Raw genomic sequence first — 18,573 nt, forward strand, 5'->3', positions numbered from 1 at the left:
TGCCACCGCTGGATCTAGGTCATTTCCCGCCTTTTGTCATTCAGATTTAGTGACCCGAGTTCTCACATAAATTACGAGGTCAAAATAAAGTGGGCGGTGTTTTCTTACTCCTGTTTTCAGTTCACAAGACTCTAACGTAGTTTCGTGTAAAATTCTACCAAATTAAAAAAATTCACCGATGCTTTTTAGAACAAGGAAAAATTGTTTTGGCGGACTTCTAATTCTAAATTTCTAATTGGTATTTTCAATTAAGATGAATATGAAAAATAAAATTCTATTTCAATCATTTAAATAACGCTTTTTGTGCTAAAATGCATTTTAATATTTTTGAGAATTGATTGGCCGCGAAAACCGTGCAAAAAAATTGATAAAATAAAATTTTTGTCTGCAAAAACGAATATTAAAAATTGGTTGTTATTTCATTAAAATGAAAATTGCATTTTGAAGATGATTTCAATTTTTAATTTTCAATAAATTGGTTGGACGCTACATACACGCATTTAGGTTACATTTGGTGAGTGGGAGTGTTTCGTCTCTTCAACTCCTTGTATAGTATTTATACTTATTTTTTTTTATGACAACTTTAATGTACTTTCTTTTTATCTATAAGTGTTGTAAAGCGCATTGAGATTTTATACTATTATGTAATGCGCTATAGAAGAATTAAATATTATTATTAGTAGTAGTAGTACAGATAGCAGCTGAAAGATTTCCACACCTGAAGCAGTTGTTACCATGTGTGCAAGAAAGTAACAAGAGAACACAAAAACAGTAACGTAGAGGGTGTCTCAACGTCTGTCGACCTTTAACCTGAATGGACAACTTGATTTAAAGTCAATAAATCATTGTTATCTGATTCGCTGAAGCTACCACTTAAAAGTAAGTATTGGTCTGCCATTTTCCTTTTTCTTGCAATTTTATCAACGCGTGTGTAAAAGATGTGTGTGCATACAAGTAAGTATTAATTCGCTTATTGCAATATTACATGCACCCAGAAACTGATCGAGATATTACATATTTACACGTACCACCCTTGAAGTTGCATTTGGTCCTACAAGTCAACAGGAAACAATTTGTTACTATCCCATAATACATGCCGGTTGCTATGGACAGTAGACGTCAACAAACATACCTATTTTCGGTTTGTTAAAACAATAATTTTTCATCCCTGTAAACTGTTCAAAAGCATCCCACAGCAACTTTCGCATGATGGCATGAATGGAAGACCTGATCGAAGTTTTTGTGTCAGAAACAGACCAGGAACTATTCTGGTAGATAACATGCACACATTATTGCGGGGTGTACTCTATTTACTGACCGATCATTTTGCCGATTTTTCTGTCGTCATCAATTTTGCTTCAGCTTACTCATGGAATAAAATATTTGCAAAAATGAAGAACCTGAAAGCGTGAACCTGACATTCAACAAATTTAGACAATTTCCTGTCGTTAAAATCACCATATTTCGATTTCATTCAACGAAGATGAACGACCTTTTTCTACTTCGCTAACCAAGGCATGTCTTTCATAGCAGTAAAATAGTTAAATTATATACAAATTATTTGCCCCGACATGAAATTTGGGTATTTTTATTTTATTCTCCTTTTTCCGCGCCTAGTAGAAAAGTGCAGCCTAAATCCGGTTGATCCCGGATGTAAATTGTTGATCTCGGTTGCCGACGGTCCGATCATCTTTATAGTGTTTGCACGCACATGTTTTATTTTTAGATCACCAGTTGACTTCTCAAGGGCACTTTTGTCTAAGATATCGTGACCAGGACGTGTCTGCCACTGAAGATATAAATGATTACAGTGTTTGGGTTCAAATGCCTAGCTACGTATATAGTGCCAAGGCCATTACAAGTCCAGGATCCTATATAGCAGTCGCGAACACTATTTAACCTGGCAACCGCACCACCTAATTATTCGTTACTCATATTAATATATAGAAAGATCATGGCTGTTATATCCATTTGACAAGTCACCAGACGTTTAGACTTTAAAGATTTTACTTAGTCGCTGAAAGTATGTTTCCCAGTTTTGTATCTTTTTTGTGTTTGTTTTGTTTTATGTTTCAGCCGGGAAGTACCTCTGTAAGCCTTACATTATACTTATTGATAACTCGAGGAAACTCTTGCAACATGAGCAAGAAAGAAATTATGCCCTTTTTTAATTTATTCGAAAAACACTTAATACAAAGTGTTTGGTGGCATCTGCAAGATTATTGACCATGACGAGTAAATGTAATAGCAGGTACAGATTTTCCGAGTGTCACAAGTTTTATAATCTGAAGGTTACGTACACCTTTACAAGTTAGCTATTGTAACTGGTTTTACATATTTTGGAAACCGTTTAAATCTCAAAAAATGTTAACTGTAGAAAGTAACAAAACATTTCCAGTCCAGAAGTATGGAATTTTTCATGCTTAATACAGCCAGAAGAGAGTATTTTAAATATTTGTTGGTCAAACATTTTAATTGTTGTTCTTGATCTGTTTATTTTCGATAGGATGAAAAATGGGCGTATGGTGCAGTAAGAGTGTCACCGTTGTCGTTGCCGACACGTCTCACAGGGCAATACAGGTATATGCACAGTTGGATAAAAAACTTTCTGGCAGTATGTGTGCGTTAGTGTGGGTTGTGGTATTAGTAAGATGCAGTAGACTGTGATGTAGATTTTGTACAGACATATACACACACACACACATATATATATATATATATATATATATATATATATATATATATATATATATATATATATATATATATATATATATATATATATGTAGATGAATAAAATTGCACACGTCTACTGATCTGCTTGTATATTTTCTGTTTATTCTGTTGGTAATTTTGATACAACGTTTCGTCCTAAAAGTAGGACTTCATCAGGTTGAAGATGTCTCCCTTGTAGACATCTTCAACCTGATGAAGTCCTACTTTTAGGACGAAACGTTGTATCAAAATTACCAACAGAATAAACAGAAAATATACAAGCAGATCAGTAGACGTGTGCAATTTTATTCATCTACTATTACCAAACCACGCTACGAACAACACTGGGAGCTATCTGTACATCTCAAGTATACGTATATATATATATATATATATATATATATATATATATATATATATATATATATATATATATATATATATATATATATATATATGTATTCATAATATGTATGTATATATACACATTCATACATTCATTGAAAATGTGTTTAATAATATAATCTATCTATCTATCTATCTATCTATATATATATATATATATATATATATATATATATATATATATATATATATATATATATATATATATATATATACATTCAGTGTAAATGTTTTTAATCACTGTCTTTTGGGCACTGAGATTGACAGTGTCTTAAGTTGGAATTCTCATATCGATAAAATATGCAAGAAACTGTCCATAAGAGTAGGTGTTTTGTGTAAGCGGCGTCGTTTAACACCTGTAAAAGTCTTTTTATTAGTCTACAATGCTATTTTTCTGTCTGTAAATCATTATTGCTGCATTGTATGGGCAATACTACAAAGATGAATCTCAAAGAATTTATAAACTTCAAAAAAGGGCCGGTAGGGTTATACTTGGAGTTGATATCAGAGTGTCAACAAAAACTCTTTTTTCACGTCTTAAATGGCTACCGATTGATCTTCGTATTGATTATTTTATGGCTGTACAAACTTTCAAAGTCCTTAATGGTCTAGTGCCTGACTATTTAAACAATTTCCGATATGTATCTGATATGAATGATTTGAATACTGATGGTTCCAGTAACCGTAATTTATATGCTCCTTCATTCAAGACAAGTATTTGACAAAGGTCATTTATTTATCGTGCAACTTTCATTTGGAATGATATTCCTCTTTCTATTAGAACCATTGAGAGTTTGCAACAGTTTAAAACTCAGTTGTGTAATTTTCTCCACGACAAATATATGAATGAAGGTTCTTCTCTTGATTAATTAGTTTTTCAATTGCTATATGCCTTATTTCAAAATATGTTTATGGATTGTATCAATAAGTATTCACTGTTTTTTTCAGTGATTATATTTATTCTCTTGCATTATACAACCCTTTTCAGAATTAGAGCGCGAAGCCACTGCAGTGAACTGCAATAAAACTGCTCACACTAATTAGTTTCAGCTGTAGCCAGCTGGCAAAGTCGACAACATTGTATGTCCCATGCAGACAGTTTGTCTGGGGAAGTTGAAATAAAAAAGATTTGTACATGGACCAGTGCATGGTAATGTTACATTGTATCTTAATCTTGAACACAGGGTGCCAATCGTAAACTCTCATTTACAACTCGAGCCTCAGACAGAGCTAGTTTTGCCTTTGTACAAGCAGACTTTTTGGTCTTTATCAAGTAGCCTTGTTCAACACCAAAGTGGCCACGGCTACAGCTGAAACTAATTAGTGTAAGCAGTTTTATTGCAGTTCACTGCAGTGGCTTCGCGCTCTAATTCTGAAAAGGGTTGCAATAGTTTGTTCTCCATTTGTATAATGTCCTGTGTGAGGGCTTTGATGTAAATTACAATTATTTTTTGTAACTCAGTCTACACTCTTGAAATAAAGTATAATAATAATAATGATAATAATGACAAAATAATAATAATATATTTATATATTTATTGCGTGTGTTCATAATACATATCTAATATATATATATATATATATATATATATATATATATATATATTTATATATATACAATATTGCGTGTGTTCATACTATTATCTACGATGTGATGACGGAGGGTATAGCAAATTCTGTAATTAATTATTTATTTGCAAATGACACAAGATATTCGGCTTTCATTTATCTGCATACAGATAAACTGAAATATTCGGCAAAACCAGCGCATCGGTTAGTAAGATGTCATATTTTTATCATATGTTTTTTTCTTTGAATATCTCTATTAAATCTTCTCCTTTTCAATCATCTCAGACAGAGGTTTCCCGCGGACAAACGCAAAATCAAGAAAACTCCAATTATAGTTATTCAAAACTTAATGACAGCAAAGTGGCATCCACCAGTCTTCACCAGCAAATGGAACATGGCGATGATGTGCAGGGATTTGAAGAGGGAGGAACATGCCTCACTTTCGAGCCAGAAACAGAAGCACAAAGTGTTGAAGATGTGGAAATATCGATTCAATTTCACGAGAAATCCCTGATAGATCTGAAAGCCAAGCATGGTGAAGATGCTGTGCACTCTGATATCGCTACCACTCTAGATAACCTTGGAAGTTCTTATCATTCCCTTGGTAAGTTTCAAATTGCTTTGCGCTTTCATCAAAAGGCTTTTAAGATGCGACAAGAAATCTACGGAGAGAGAACATCGCATCTAGATCTTGCAGAGTCCTACGAAAAACTTGGGCTGACGTTTGTGGCCATGGGTAAGCACGATGAAGCTGTAAGCCACCATTTGAAAGCCCTGGAGATTAGGAAACATGTTCACGCCGACCGCGAGCGCCACCCCGATATCGCAGTCTCACTTCACCATCTTGGCAGAGCTTACGAATTACAAGGTAATGGTAGACTAGCCATTGACTACAACAAACAGTGTCTTGAGATGAGAAAACGTATCTATGGAGATAAGCCAAATCCATATATCGCTTCCTCTTTTAATAATCTTGGACTGGCTTATGACTGTAACGGTGACCATGACAACGCTGTCGAATGCCACAGACAGGCCATAGAGATACGAAAGAAAGTCTACGGAAAGAGCGTCGCTCACGCATCAACCGCCGTTTCCTATAGCAACCTTGGTTGTAGTTACCATGCGTTGGAGAAGTACAAAGAAGCTATAGTGAACCTTGAAGAAGCTTTAAAAATCCAAAAGATAGTGTTTCGCCTTAATTCCGCTCACCCTACCATTGCAAATACTTTAGTCAACTTAGGGATGGCTCATAGACATCTTGGTGACTATAAAAAGGCAGAGGAATACTTCGTAATGGCTCTTACTATCAGAAGGAAGGCTTATGATAAAGCGCATCCAGAGATAATGTCATCACTTAGTGGTTTTGGTGATTTGCTCTCTTTACAAGGTGATCACAAATTAGCTGTTGGATATTACGAGCAAGCTTTGTCAGTTCATGGTAAGATCTATAACGTCACAGACAGTGACAATGCTGAAAAGGTGGCGCTGCTCACTAAAATTGCCAATGCGTATAGGTCTATGGAAGACCACGATAGGGCTATCAAAAGATTTGAAGAAGCACTCACAGTAGACAGGAAATTGTCAAATTCTGGTGAAAGAAAATTGAACACGGCAACTTTGTTGAACAACTTAGGAATTGAGTATACAAAGAAGACAGACTATGAAAATGCGATTAAGTATTATCTGGAGTCACTGGACATAAAACGAAATAGTCTGGGTCACGATTCCACCGACGAAAGCATCGTCATAACACTTCACAATCTTGGTAACGCGTATGAATCACTATCGGATTATGACAGTGCAGTAAAGTATTACCAAGAGGTACTGAAGTTATGCAGAGACGCTAATAACAATGATTTTGACAAAGGTGTAACCCTTCGTAACCTTGGTAACATACATTACCAGATGGAAAGGTTTTCTCAAGCGATTGACATTCTGTCCGACGCATTGAAAGTGGCCGAGAAACAAACTGGCTCACCTTCTGAAAATATTGCAAGTATCCTTAATAAGATTGGTCGGGCGCATTTTTATTTAGAACAATATCAGGAATCCCTAAAGTTCTTTACTGATGAATATGAGATGCAAAAGAAAATATACGGTGAAGATGCGGTCAACTCAGATTTGGCAACTTCATTGAATAACCTGGCCCATGCATTTGAAGAGTTGAGGCGATACCAAGATGCTGCTGAATATTACGGCAAGTCTGTTAGAATGAGAAAGGAACTGTATGGTGAGAACAGCTATCCAAATATAATCATACCTCTGAAGGGATTAGGAAGAATCCATATAGCTTTGAATGATCATAAACAAGCAATTACAGTTTACGAAGAAATATTAACAATGCTGAGATGTATTCATCAGGAGGAGGTAGCACATCCTGAAGTCATCACAACACTTTCTCTCATTGGTAACTTGTACAACCAAACTGGATATCACCAGAAAGCCATAGAATTTCACCAAAAAGCTCTGAAACTGAATGAAAATGTTCATGGCCGTGATAGCCCTTCTCAAGGCACTGCGCAATGTCTGTTCAATATAGCGAAGGTTTACCATAGTATGCGTGAATATTTGAAGGCAATGGACTATTACAGAAGAGCGTTGGACATGTACAAAATAGTCCATGGCCAAAATACTGCACACAGTGACATTGCAGTTGTTTTGAATAATCTTGCAAATTGTTGTGGTGATGTGAAGAACCATGAACTGGCTCTTAAATACCAGTTGGAGTCATTAGAACTCCTCCAGAAAGTACATGGAGAGAACGCCGTGAATGCGAATATTGCAGCACTACTGAATAATATCGGTCATCGGTACTCTTCACTTGGCGAATACAAGATGGCTGTTGAACAACATGAGAAATCCTTACGAATGAGAAGACAGTTACACGGCGAAGACAAGCCACACTCTGACATCGCTGCCTCCTTAAACAGTCTCGGTTGTGCTTACCATGCAATGGGGGAATTGAAGAAAGCTAAGAAGTATTTCACAGAAAGTTTAAATATGCTGTTTGATATTCATGGTGAGAATGCCGTCAGAGAAGACATTGCCTGTAGACTGACAAACTTGGGAGCCAGCTTTAAAGCACTCGGAAATTACGGAGAGGCACTGTCTTATTATGAAAAAGGGCTTCAGATGAAACAGGAATATTATGGTGATGATCATGCAGAAATTGCTGACACACTGGATAGCATCGGAGGTGTTTTTGAAGCACTGGGCGAAGGCCAGAAAGGAATTCAATATCACAATCAGGCTTTGAAAATGAGGCAAAACTTACATGCTGATTAACCCGTCCATTTTATCTATAGGCTAGATATGGTAATTTAGGTGGTACTATGGACCAGTGGTTAGGGTAACGGACTTACTATCAAAGGAGTTCGAGACCCGGTTCAAGACCCGGTAGGTCCAGAGTAACGGACTCACTATCAGAAGATGGTGAGTTCGAGACTCCAGCACGGTGGTGTGCCCTTGAGCAAGGCACTTTACTCCTCATTGATCCATTGGGGATTAGTGGGTTATTGGTACCTCATCCTGTAAATGGGCTAGCGCCTGTTGGATGATGGACTGATAATTTACAGAAAATTTACAGTAATTGGTTATCATGGGGCTTCAGTTACACCTGTCCAGAAACACTAGTACAAGTGATTACACAAGGTTGAAGCAAAACCAGCTGTCGTTTCTCCTGTTTGTTTGGCAACATATAAGATCGTTGATTCTACATTATGAGCAATAGCATACATCATTGTTTCCACTTTAATACTGGGCTAGAGACGGCGTCGCCGATTCGACGGTTCTTGGACAACGTCAAGAAATGTTGTTGATTCGATATGCAGAGCAACATTAGACATCATTGATCTACTTTGTGTAACATATTTGATATCATGTGATTCACTCAGGGGGAACACAGACAATTTTTCATCCTGATATGAGTCAGAATCTGATATTATTTCCTTAAGGGCATCATTGGGCTTGATTTACTTGAGTAGCGGGGAAAACTTACTGATGTTGCTCTTACTTGGGTTAGTATTGGGTTAAGTGTTAAGCTTATTAAATATACGGTTAGTACTGCACATTTGGTTAGTATTACATATTGGGTTAAGTATTATTACATATTGGGTTGCTTTACATACTGGATTATCATATAATTATTACATATAGGGGTGATATACAATGTGCGTGTTGAGAAACGTTTTAAGTGATTGAGTCCACATTGCAGTTTTAGGAAACTTTGAAGATTTTTGAATGCACCTCGTAGGCAACATAGGTGCAGAACATCATCGACTCTACTTCACCAATATCACTTTCAGAACAGAGTGGGATATCATCATTCAATTTTAGTTAACATTTAAGTCATGCCAATCTCTGACAAAGAAAGCATCATCATCTTGTTCTCGCAATTTCGCTTCAAATCCTACAAATTCCATTGGATAAAATGTGGTTTGCTTTCTGCTCATCATGAAAAGGTGTGTCACTAATATTTGAGCAGTATCTGCAAACAGCACTGGGCAGTGTGAATACTTAAATGATCGTTCTTTGATCGCTTCATATTTGTGATGTCCTTTCAAAAGGTGACTAGAAGTATACAGCTGCCTTTTCCAAGAAAATCATGCTCCGCTCCGCTAAAAGTATATTTTTGCCTTGTTGCCCAAACTTTGTCATTTAGCAGTTTAATTTCAAGGTACCAAAAAATTCTGCGTTTTTTGGTCGAACAAGATATCATTGGAGTGATGTTGAAGTGTATAGCTTGCATTCTGAATATTGGTCATGATGAAGTATTCTAATACAACTTTATACACGTGTACATCAGCTTCTAAAGACGGAGCTGTACTGAAAAATTATTTGCACTAATGTAAGATTATGTATGACATAAAAATACTTTGTACAGTTTCACATTCTAATATAAAGCAATGGCATGATGAAACTGTGAACCGATTCTCTTATCGCATCTTTATGTACATCTGCATGTATTCAGTTTTACATTAGCATTCTGATGTTATCTGTCAACAAACACATTGTGGAAATTCCTATGGTGAGGAAATAGTGAAGAACATCAGACAACAGCGATAGAAATACACAACAAAAATGGACATAAATTTTGTACAGACGTACTGACAGATCTCTGAACTTGCATACATTTTCATCAGTTGATTATGTAACGCATTTTCTTCAAAAAATAACCTTCCTTTTAATAGTCCAGGCATCACACATATCCCCGTTCAAAAGAAAAGATAGGTAGCTAACTTTCCATTTTGTAAAGTACGCAAGAATTATATATTTTTTGTAACAAGTAGTTCTGGCTGTGGTATAGTGCACGTCTTGCACAATGCGAAAGTACAAAGTCTCGCGATACTTGTGGGCCATACCACAGCCATAACTACTGTAATACCGGAGTATGATTTGAGTCATGTAGAAGTATGTAGATTGTTTTGTCACTGACATTGTATAAAAAGTATGATTGAATGTGTAATATTGATTATGACGACTTCACACCTTTGTACAATTCTTAAAGACGAGACTGTGTAGAAATATTATTCGAACCGATGTTAAATTCTGTGTACTCTGTGTACATTGTATTACATGCTTATATAAAACAGGAGCTAGCAGATATGATGTAACAATTTCTCTGATTTCATTTTAAGTACTTTTGTATGTATTTATTATTATATTATAATTAGGATAAAATAATCCGTCCACAATATATTACACGATCTTCTGTGGTAGTGACAAACGCAAAGAACTAGTGTAAAACAGTGTTTCTAATTTCTAATGCTTGATTGTCCAGTCATTTTTTCAATTGAATCGTGTATAGTTTTGGTATCAAACATCGATGTACACGATTTAACTAACGTTTTACATTGTAAAGTACCAAAGAATTGTATGGTTTTGCCTACCAAAATACGATTGGAGTGATGTAAAAATATGTGGCTTCTTTGGGCGCTTATATTCTATTTTCAAACGACATATTGATTATTCTGTCTTCTTATACAGCTTTACACCTTTGTAATGTATAAACCAGCTTTCAAAGACATACCGTACAGAGAAACTTTTGAAAAAATGTTATATTCTTTGTGACATGAAACAAACTTTACATATTTACCATACCGATCTTCAGCAATAGCACGCAGATACGGTGTGTCGCCTCCTCTGATTGTAATGCTATCTACATCTGTATGTACTCCGTTTCATATTAATATTCTGATGACATAATCCGTCCACAAATACATTATAGAACTTCTACGATAGTTACACTGGTAATGTAATAAGCAGAACATATATTAAGGTAGAATGCGCCTCGAGCACAGATAGACGGACTCTCAAATTTCTACAATTCTTTTCTTATCTACCACTTATAGGCGATTATTATAAAGCTCTTGCAGAAAGCAAAAACTTTCAGGGTATAAGTTTTTTGCAAAATCCAAAATTCAATTTTCCCCCATAGAGTTAACACAGGAATGGCTGCCATTTTGAATGACAAATATCGAAAAACGTTGGGTAATATTTGTTTCGCTAGTTCAAAACTTTATTTATTTGTTGATTTGGTAAGAGAATGGTTGAAAGTTTCATTTGGGAAAGTTTGAGCAAAAGTTTATAGTCTTTCACTTTTGAGGTGTTAGAGATATGATACAAAGGCGGGGCATAAATATCGTACAGTGAGTTTGTGTGTCAATCAACTTCCATGTATTTACAACAGCTGATTATTCAAGACATTTTTTTCAATTGAATATTTGTTTTTGAAATAGCCCTGACATCAAACTAATATTACTGTACGATGAAATACCAGCTGACATTTCACTTTGTAAAGTACCAAAAAATTAGTCTTTTCATACCAAAATATGATTGGAATGATGTAAAATTAAGTTGCTTTTTGTCGCTTACAGTCTATTTTAAATGAAATGCTGATGATCACATTTCCTAATATACAAACTTATACTTTTGAACATCGGATTTTAAGGTAGTATGCACCTCGAAAGTGAAACACTTAAACTTTTGCTCTAACTTTCCTCAAAGAATCTTTCAATCATTCTCTTTCAAAATCAAGAATAAAAATATGGGGTCACCGTGCAAATTTTGGTGCTAGAGAAACCAAATACCCAAGATTTACCGATATTAGAAATTCAAAATGGCCGCCATCCCTGTGTTAACTCCATGGAGAAAAATAAAAATTTTCGAATTTCGAAAAACTAAGCCGGTGAAAAGTTTTCTTACACCAAGAGCTTTAAAATGAACCCCTATATGTGGTATATCAGAAGAGAATTGTAAAAGTTTGAGAGTTCGAATGTCTGTCCCCGAGGTGCGTTCTACCTTAAGACAAGACTGTGGGGACAAATATTTTGAACTGATGTAAAAGTCTTCGCGACAAGAAAATACTCTAGGCCTATACTATCCTTTATAGAATGCAGATACGATGTGTCCATTTCTGTGATTGCATTTTAAGTGCTGTGTATGTATTCAGTGTAACATTAGTATTCTGATAACTTAATCCGTCCAAAAATACAGTAGATTATTGGAACTTCCACGACAGTTACACTAGTAAAGAAAAACTGCAGAACATGTACAAAAAGTACTATAAAGGATATATTACAACGTAGGGAAAAATTTCGCTGAGTGAATAATTGCGTCAATTAACTTGAATATATTTCCAAAAATATGATTACTCAAATCTTTTTTTCGGTTAAATATTTATCTGTTCAAGAGTTCCGACATCAAAGTTCAATGGATCCCTAGCTTTGTACGTTGTAAAGTACTGACTTGTGTATTTTTCTTTACGCAGATATGATTGGAGTCATGTCGAAGTATTTACCTTCCTTTATCACTTACATTTATTTTAATGTTAAATATTAATGATGAGGTTTTCTTGTACAATTGTGTGTTTTTTATACTAGCTTTTAAGGACGAGACTGTACAGAAAAATTGTTTGAACCAATTTTATATTCTTTGTGACATGATAATACTCTATTTGTTTCACATGCGAATCTAAAGCAATAGCATGCAGCTACTGTGTGTCAGCACAGACAAATAGAAAGACTGTCTCTCAATTTGTCTGTGGTGTCAGTGTTGAGATTAGCATTCTGATGATATATTCCGTCCACAAATAAGATTGGAGCTTCTACAATAGCACAGAAATAGCAAACTATATCAACAGAAAAACATACACTTTATAAATATGGCGCAGAATGAGTTGTTAAATTGCATTGGATTATTTCATCATTGATCTGCAAAACGGTAAACTCGTATCACATCATACCAATATAGTCAAACCTGTCTAAACTGAATACTAATCTGGAAACCTGTCTATACTGAACACCTTCTCCAGTCCCTTTCACAGAACACCACCACGTTTAACCCTTTCACCGCCATGGTTTAGCCCAAACCCATTGTTATCAATGGTGATTGTGGACCTGTTTACAGGGAATTGGGGGTGAACAGGTTAAGGAACTTCTCAACCAGACAACTCTGTAAACCAAACAGTTTTCTCAGTCCCTTTGGAGTTGGGTTTTAGACAGGTTTTACTGTATATCACAATGATGGTAGATCTAGAACCCGCTGTGACATTCCAGTACTGCAGTATTTCATTTTAACACTGCAGTGTGTTATTGTCGCACTGCTGTATCTAATAATCTAATCTTGAAAGGCATTCTGCCCCATATTGCAATGTTTAAAAACAATCTTGCACACTTGTTAATTACCTCTTTGATATGAACACGAACAAATTGAATCTCTTAAAAAAAGGGATAATAACTGTAACTGTTGATCAAATTTAAGGTAGCATGCGCATCGGACGAGTTGGACTCCAGGCATTTCAACGTTATTTAGAGAGTAGAGAGAAAATTTTGTTTTGCAAAGAAAAGCAAAATCATGGAAATGCATCATCAGTTACAGCTAATTGGACGCTTCAATATACTGTCCGTTTAACTGTGTTGTAGCTATTTATGGACATTTGTTCAGTAACCAGCCATAAATAATTGCTTTTAAGTAATCCGATTTTGTGATGTATGAAATTCAGTTGTCAAAAGTGTGTTATTAAAAATCAAATCAAAAGCAAATCAAAAGAGTCCGAGTACCTGTCCCCCAGGCGCATACTACCTTACTGAGAAAAGAACGTTGATCTGCTTCCTTCCAATCTAAAGCATCTAACAGGGAACTGATTATTGCATTCTAAAAGTTGGCTAATACGTGGTTTCAGTCAGTGTCTGCATCACGAGTGACCGCCACTATCACCGGATAACCATTGCTCTAATGATTTGAGAAATGTGATGAACAAGTCTTCACAGCGTGTTCAAATATTTCTGCTAAGCCATCGGAAGGGTAACCAATAAGATATCTTAAAGTACGTAGATCTACCTACTTCCCTCAAATCTAAAGCATCTGTCAGGGAACTGGTGAACCATGCTCAAATGATTTTAGAAATGTATCATGAATCAGCAAGTCTTCACAATATGTTCAAATATTTCTCGCTAATATCATGCCAATGGAAGGGCAGCCAATAACATGTCTTCTAAATCAGTAGTTACAATCGATTTTTCAGCGCGGGAGGGGGAATGGTATTTCTTTACCTGGATCAGCGTACAAGGCAGGTATGTTGTATCATCAGTGGACGGTAACTCGAACAAAGTAGAGTGTGCAGGTAGAGAGTGGAGGTTTTGCTGATGTGAAATAGCATGTGGCGAGAAGACAGCGAGACAGTACGGGAGGGTTTTAAGTGGGACGGGGAAGCCGTGGTTTTATGATGTAGAGTTTGGAGGAAGGAAATTAGTATTGCAAGGAAAACTTCTAAATCATAGTGAGAAGCGGGGACCAATTGCGAACAGCTTTCGCTTTACCTTTCAAGTTTTAATTTTATTCAAAAACAGTAGAATGTTACATTTACATGTCAAACACCTCTAGTTACGATGTCTTAAAATCACCTGATTTAAATGCCTCTACAATGCTCTCCTTTTCATTATGGTGTCAGGATTCAAAGGTGATAATTCTCTAATATCTCAAATTATACATTATTGTCCGGTAAAGTACGCTCCATGTAGTGCCAATACCCTTGTCGACCGCGGGAATGTATTCAGTTCACATCAAGTACATAACAGGTACATTTCCTCTGTCCCACTCCTTCACATTGACCGAATAATCACTATAATTCTGTATCATTTATCCATTACGTGAAGTTGACGTGACCTGAGATCGTCTGATACTATTACGTATGACACTTTAATCAGGTATCCAGGCGGCTGTGTAAACTTTGACCTGAGTCGACAACCTAACTAGTTACTAAAGTTTAATCCATTAATAACTTCCTGATACGTGAAAGCCCATGCATGAGGTAAGTACTTATCTCGTTTTTCCTCTTCTCTGGTTGTTTTATCGACATGCATGTCAGAGCAGATAAGTTCATACAAATCCATTGGTTACAGTTACCAAGAAATCGACAAGTTTATCCTCTCTGATGTAGCATTTGTAATAAGTATTACACGTTATACACACAATGTACCAGTTGCTATGGAGCATATACATCAACAAATGTTCATGTAGTCTGTCTTTAACCATATACAGTAGAGGGGTACAAGGTGAGTTGTTTACCCTTCTGAAATGTGTACTTCCTCTTAGGATAAATCGCCTGTATTGCATTTGTCAATTCCCAGATAAGGAACCACGTCCGTAAACATTCTTGCAAAGTACATTTGCTCTTCTGAGTGCAAACTATGATTTTCTCATTTTGCCTTTAATGGAATTGGAGATTAAGAGAAATTAGCTTTCTTTCTTTGAGAAATTCGATTTTGCATTTTCAATACACTAGATAATTTATCACTCCTTTATACACAGCGTTACTAGTTTTCACTGAAGGGTCAATAACCTCATTAAAGGGTTAGTTTCATTCCACAAGGCGGAAGTCAAGAAATAAATTTGAGATGTCTCTTACGCACAGCTCTGAGAGCTTTCTAGTCACTTTCTGACATCGCCCGAAAGCTACGGTCTATTGTAGTGAGCAATGCCCAAATATGTAAAAAAAAGCCCGAAATATTTGTAATAGTCGTCTTGAAATTCTAAATGATCCTTCTTTTTTAGAATTTTGACTTGTAGAAATAGACCGGCTTACCTCAGGTCATCAAGCGTTCACCCATTAATATCCAAATTGACAATATTCGTGAAGAAAAATGCAAAAAATAGAAATATGAAGTATGTTTAGTAAGTGAGTGTTTGGTTTTGTAATGCGATATTTACTGGTGGAATTATTATTATTATTGCTGACGTAACTTCAGATACAATGATTATTGCTCTAGAGTTCAAACCCTGCTCTATATTTTGATGATTTCAAGACAAGTTTAGTACCCGGATGTGGTACAAAGGGTACAAAACAGTTTGACCATACACCCCCAACCAAGGCAGTAACTCGTTGAAGTTGTACAGTTACGATGGTATATTGATATGTCCAGAAGTATAATTTACATTTAACTTGTCTAGTCAAAATTATTTTCTGTTCTTACTTGTTAAGCTTGGTCACTCGTCTTTGTTTTTTTATTCATTTTTTATCTTTTTCGTATTCAAATTGAATAGGATCAATAATGGGCGTATTGTGTAGCAGAAGCGATACTGTAGTTACATCGAACACCTTACACACAGATACACAGGTATGTCAGTTCAGTGTGGAATGCTCTAAAATTTAGCGTACTATGATACCACTATGGTGTAGTAGACCTATGTGAAATGCGTGGTCGGATGTTATCAACGATCAATTATACTACTGGCAAGTGGCCATGATTTATTCGCATTTACAATTCTCTTTACGTAAACCGGTACAAATTACCCAGCGTTCAATTATACGTATTCAAATAGGTTGTCTAAATATCAGGCAAAATCCAGTGCTATGTTGCCTGCTCGAATTCCTCTAATGAAATTATCATGTTTATTTGCCACGGATACAGGTTTCCCATGGACAATCACAAAATCAAGGGACCCTCAACGATGACAGTGCACAAAGTACTGACAACAACATACAATCCAGAGATGCACATAAGCAAATAGTGGTAGAAGATGTTACCAGCCAAGAAGGTTCAAATGTTGACAAAAAAGTGTTGGGCCGAAACTCGGCTGATATCAGTGTTGCCACTAGTTTGGTCAACTTAGGAAAGACTCACGAAGCTCGTGGTGCTTATACAAAGGCAGAAGAATGCTACTTAGAGGCACTTACCATTAGGAGAAAGATCCACGGTCAGGTACATCCAGACATTATGCTGTTACTCCAACATTTTGGTGATTTGAAGTCGAGGCAAGGCGAGCGAAAGATAGCTGTAAGTTATTACGAGGAAGCTTTATCAGTTCATAGTCAGATCTACAATGGCAGTCAGAGTGAAAACGCTGAGAGGGTGGCACTGCTGGCGAAAATCGCCGATGCCTATGAGGCCATTGGAGACGATGGTAGAGCTGTCAAGCATTTAGAAGAAGCTATATCTGTTGACAGAAAATTGCCATACTCTCGCGAGAGGAGACTGAACACGGCGGTTTTGTTGAACGACCTTGGGCTTGAGTACGCTAAGAAGAGTGACTATACATTTGCAATTAACTATTATTTAGAATCTCTTGATATCGATAAGAAAACTCTCGGTCCTAATTCTACAAGTGAAAGCATTGCCATAACATTACACAATCTCGGAAGCGCATATGAATCTTTTTCGGACTATGACAATGCTGTTAAGTATTATGAAGAATCACTGAAGACATCAAAAGACACTAAACATGATAAGTTTGACAGGGGCATAACTCTGTATAACCTTGGCAACGTACACTACCGGATGAACAGGTTTTCTCGAGCTATTGAAGTGCTATCCGAAGCATTGGAATTTGCAAATAACAGATATATAAACCCTTCCGAAGATATCGCAAGTATCCTTAACATGATTGGCATGGCACATTTTGCCTTAGAGCAATACCAGATGTCCCTAAAGTTCTTTACTGATGCATATGAAATGCGAAAGAAAATATACGGTGAAGATGCAGTCAACACAGCTTTGGCAACTTCATTGAATAACCTGGCCCGTGTGTTTGAAGAATTGAAGAGATGCAACGACGCGGCTGAGTATTACGGCAAGTCTGTTAGAATGAAAAAACGATTGCATGGCCGCGGTAAGCGTAATCCAAAGATACCTTCATCAAATCGAGGACTTTAAAGAGAACCATTTGTCTTTGAAAGATAACAAAGAGGCAATTGCAGTCTCTGAAACAACATTAATAATTTCATTTTTCATTACATTGTGTGTCTCTAAATCGATGCATGTATGAATGGGTTTTCATGTATTAAGTTAATAAAATACAACAAAAGTGGAAAAAATTAAAACAATAAACTGGAACTGAGAACAAATCAGCAAATTAAACATAAGTAAAATTGCTCCTTTGTGCACGACTAAAATCATTCTTGTGGGCCAGAACATGGTTTCCTTTCCGCGGACGCAAGTAAAATAGGGGACTGTGGTTTACGACGATGGACTAAAATTTGTCCAGAAGGTTGCGAAATGTAATCGATTCATTAAATTGCTTCTTATACAATAGCTGTCATCAAACTATCAATTGACATTGTATATATTGGTAAAGTACAAAAAAGTACGATATAACTCAAGTGGTTGTTTGATAATTTCACTTTTTCATACAAAGTCATGATTTCGATGATACAAGGGTACATTTTTATCGCTTAAATTTGTTGAGAAAGAAAAATTTCATGTGAAATATTCATGTGTATTCCATATTGATTTACATCAACTCTTACAGATCAGTCTGTTGTAGAAAAAATAGGTCCAACGTCAAATATTGCGTGACTTGAAAACACCCTGAAAGTGCTCTCCATATTTTAACCTACACAGAAATCACTCAAATACTGTATATCCATTTCACGAATTTAACTGTACA

At 36.0% G+C, this 18,573-nt stretch overlaps 2 protein-coding genes across 2 annotated transcripts; both read left to right on the plus strand.

Moving 5' to 3' along the window:
* The first annotated feature begins 2,512 nt into the window (after positions 1 to 2,512).
* LOC139137682 (tetratricopeptide repeat protein 28-like) lies at positions 2,513 to 8,830 on the plus strand. Its single transcript, XM_070705898.1, has 2 exons — positions 2,513 to 2,580; positions 4,975 to 8,830. Exons 1-2 carry the CDS (start codon positions 2,515 to 2,517, stop codon positions 7,972 to 7,974), a joined length of 3,066 nt encoding a protein of 1,021 aa, XP_070561999.1. The 5' UTR covers positions 2,513 to 2,514; the 3' UTR covers positions 7,975 to 8,830.
* A 6,159-nt stretch (positions 8,831 to 14,989) lies between these two features.
* Positions 14,990 to 17,840, plus strand: LOC139136533 (uncharacterized). The gene is made up of 2 exons (XM_070704258.1): positions 14,990 to 14,998; positions 16,599 to 17,840. The coding sequence occupies exons 1-2, from the start codon at positions 14,990 to 14,992 to the stop codon at positions 17,838 to 17,840; spliced, it is 1,251 nt and encodes a 416-aa protein (XP_070560359.1).
* The last annotated feature ends 733 nt before the right edge of the window (positions 17,841 to 18,573 follow it).

The sequence above is a fragment of the Ptychodera flava genome, chromosome 7, assembly GCF_041260155.1.
Source record: "Ptychodera flava strain L36383 chromosome 7, AS_Pfla_20210202, whole genome shotgun sequence".
Lineage (NCBI taxonomy): Eukaryota > Metazoa > Hemichordata > Enteropneusta > Ptychoderidae > Ptychodera > Ptychodera flava.

Excerpts from the sequence above, each read along its gene's own strand:
- LOC139137682 (XM_070705898.1), top strand. The coding sequence starts at position 2,515 with ATGGGCGTATGGTGCAGTAAGAGTGTCACCGTTGTCGTTGCCGACACG. Across the intron at positions 2,581-4,974 it reads CGTCTCACAGGGCAATACAG|ACAGAGGTTTCCCGCGGACA; the intron begins GTATATGCACAG and ends CAATCATCTCAG.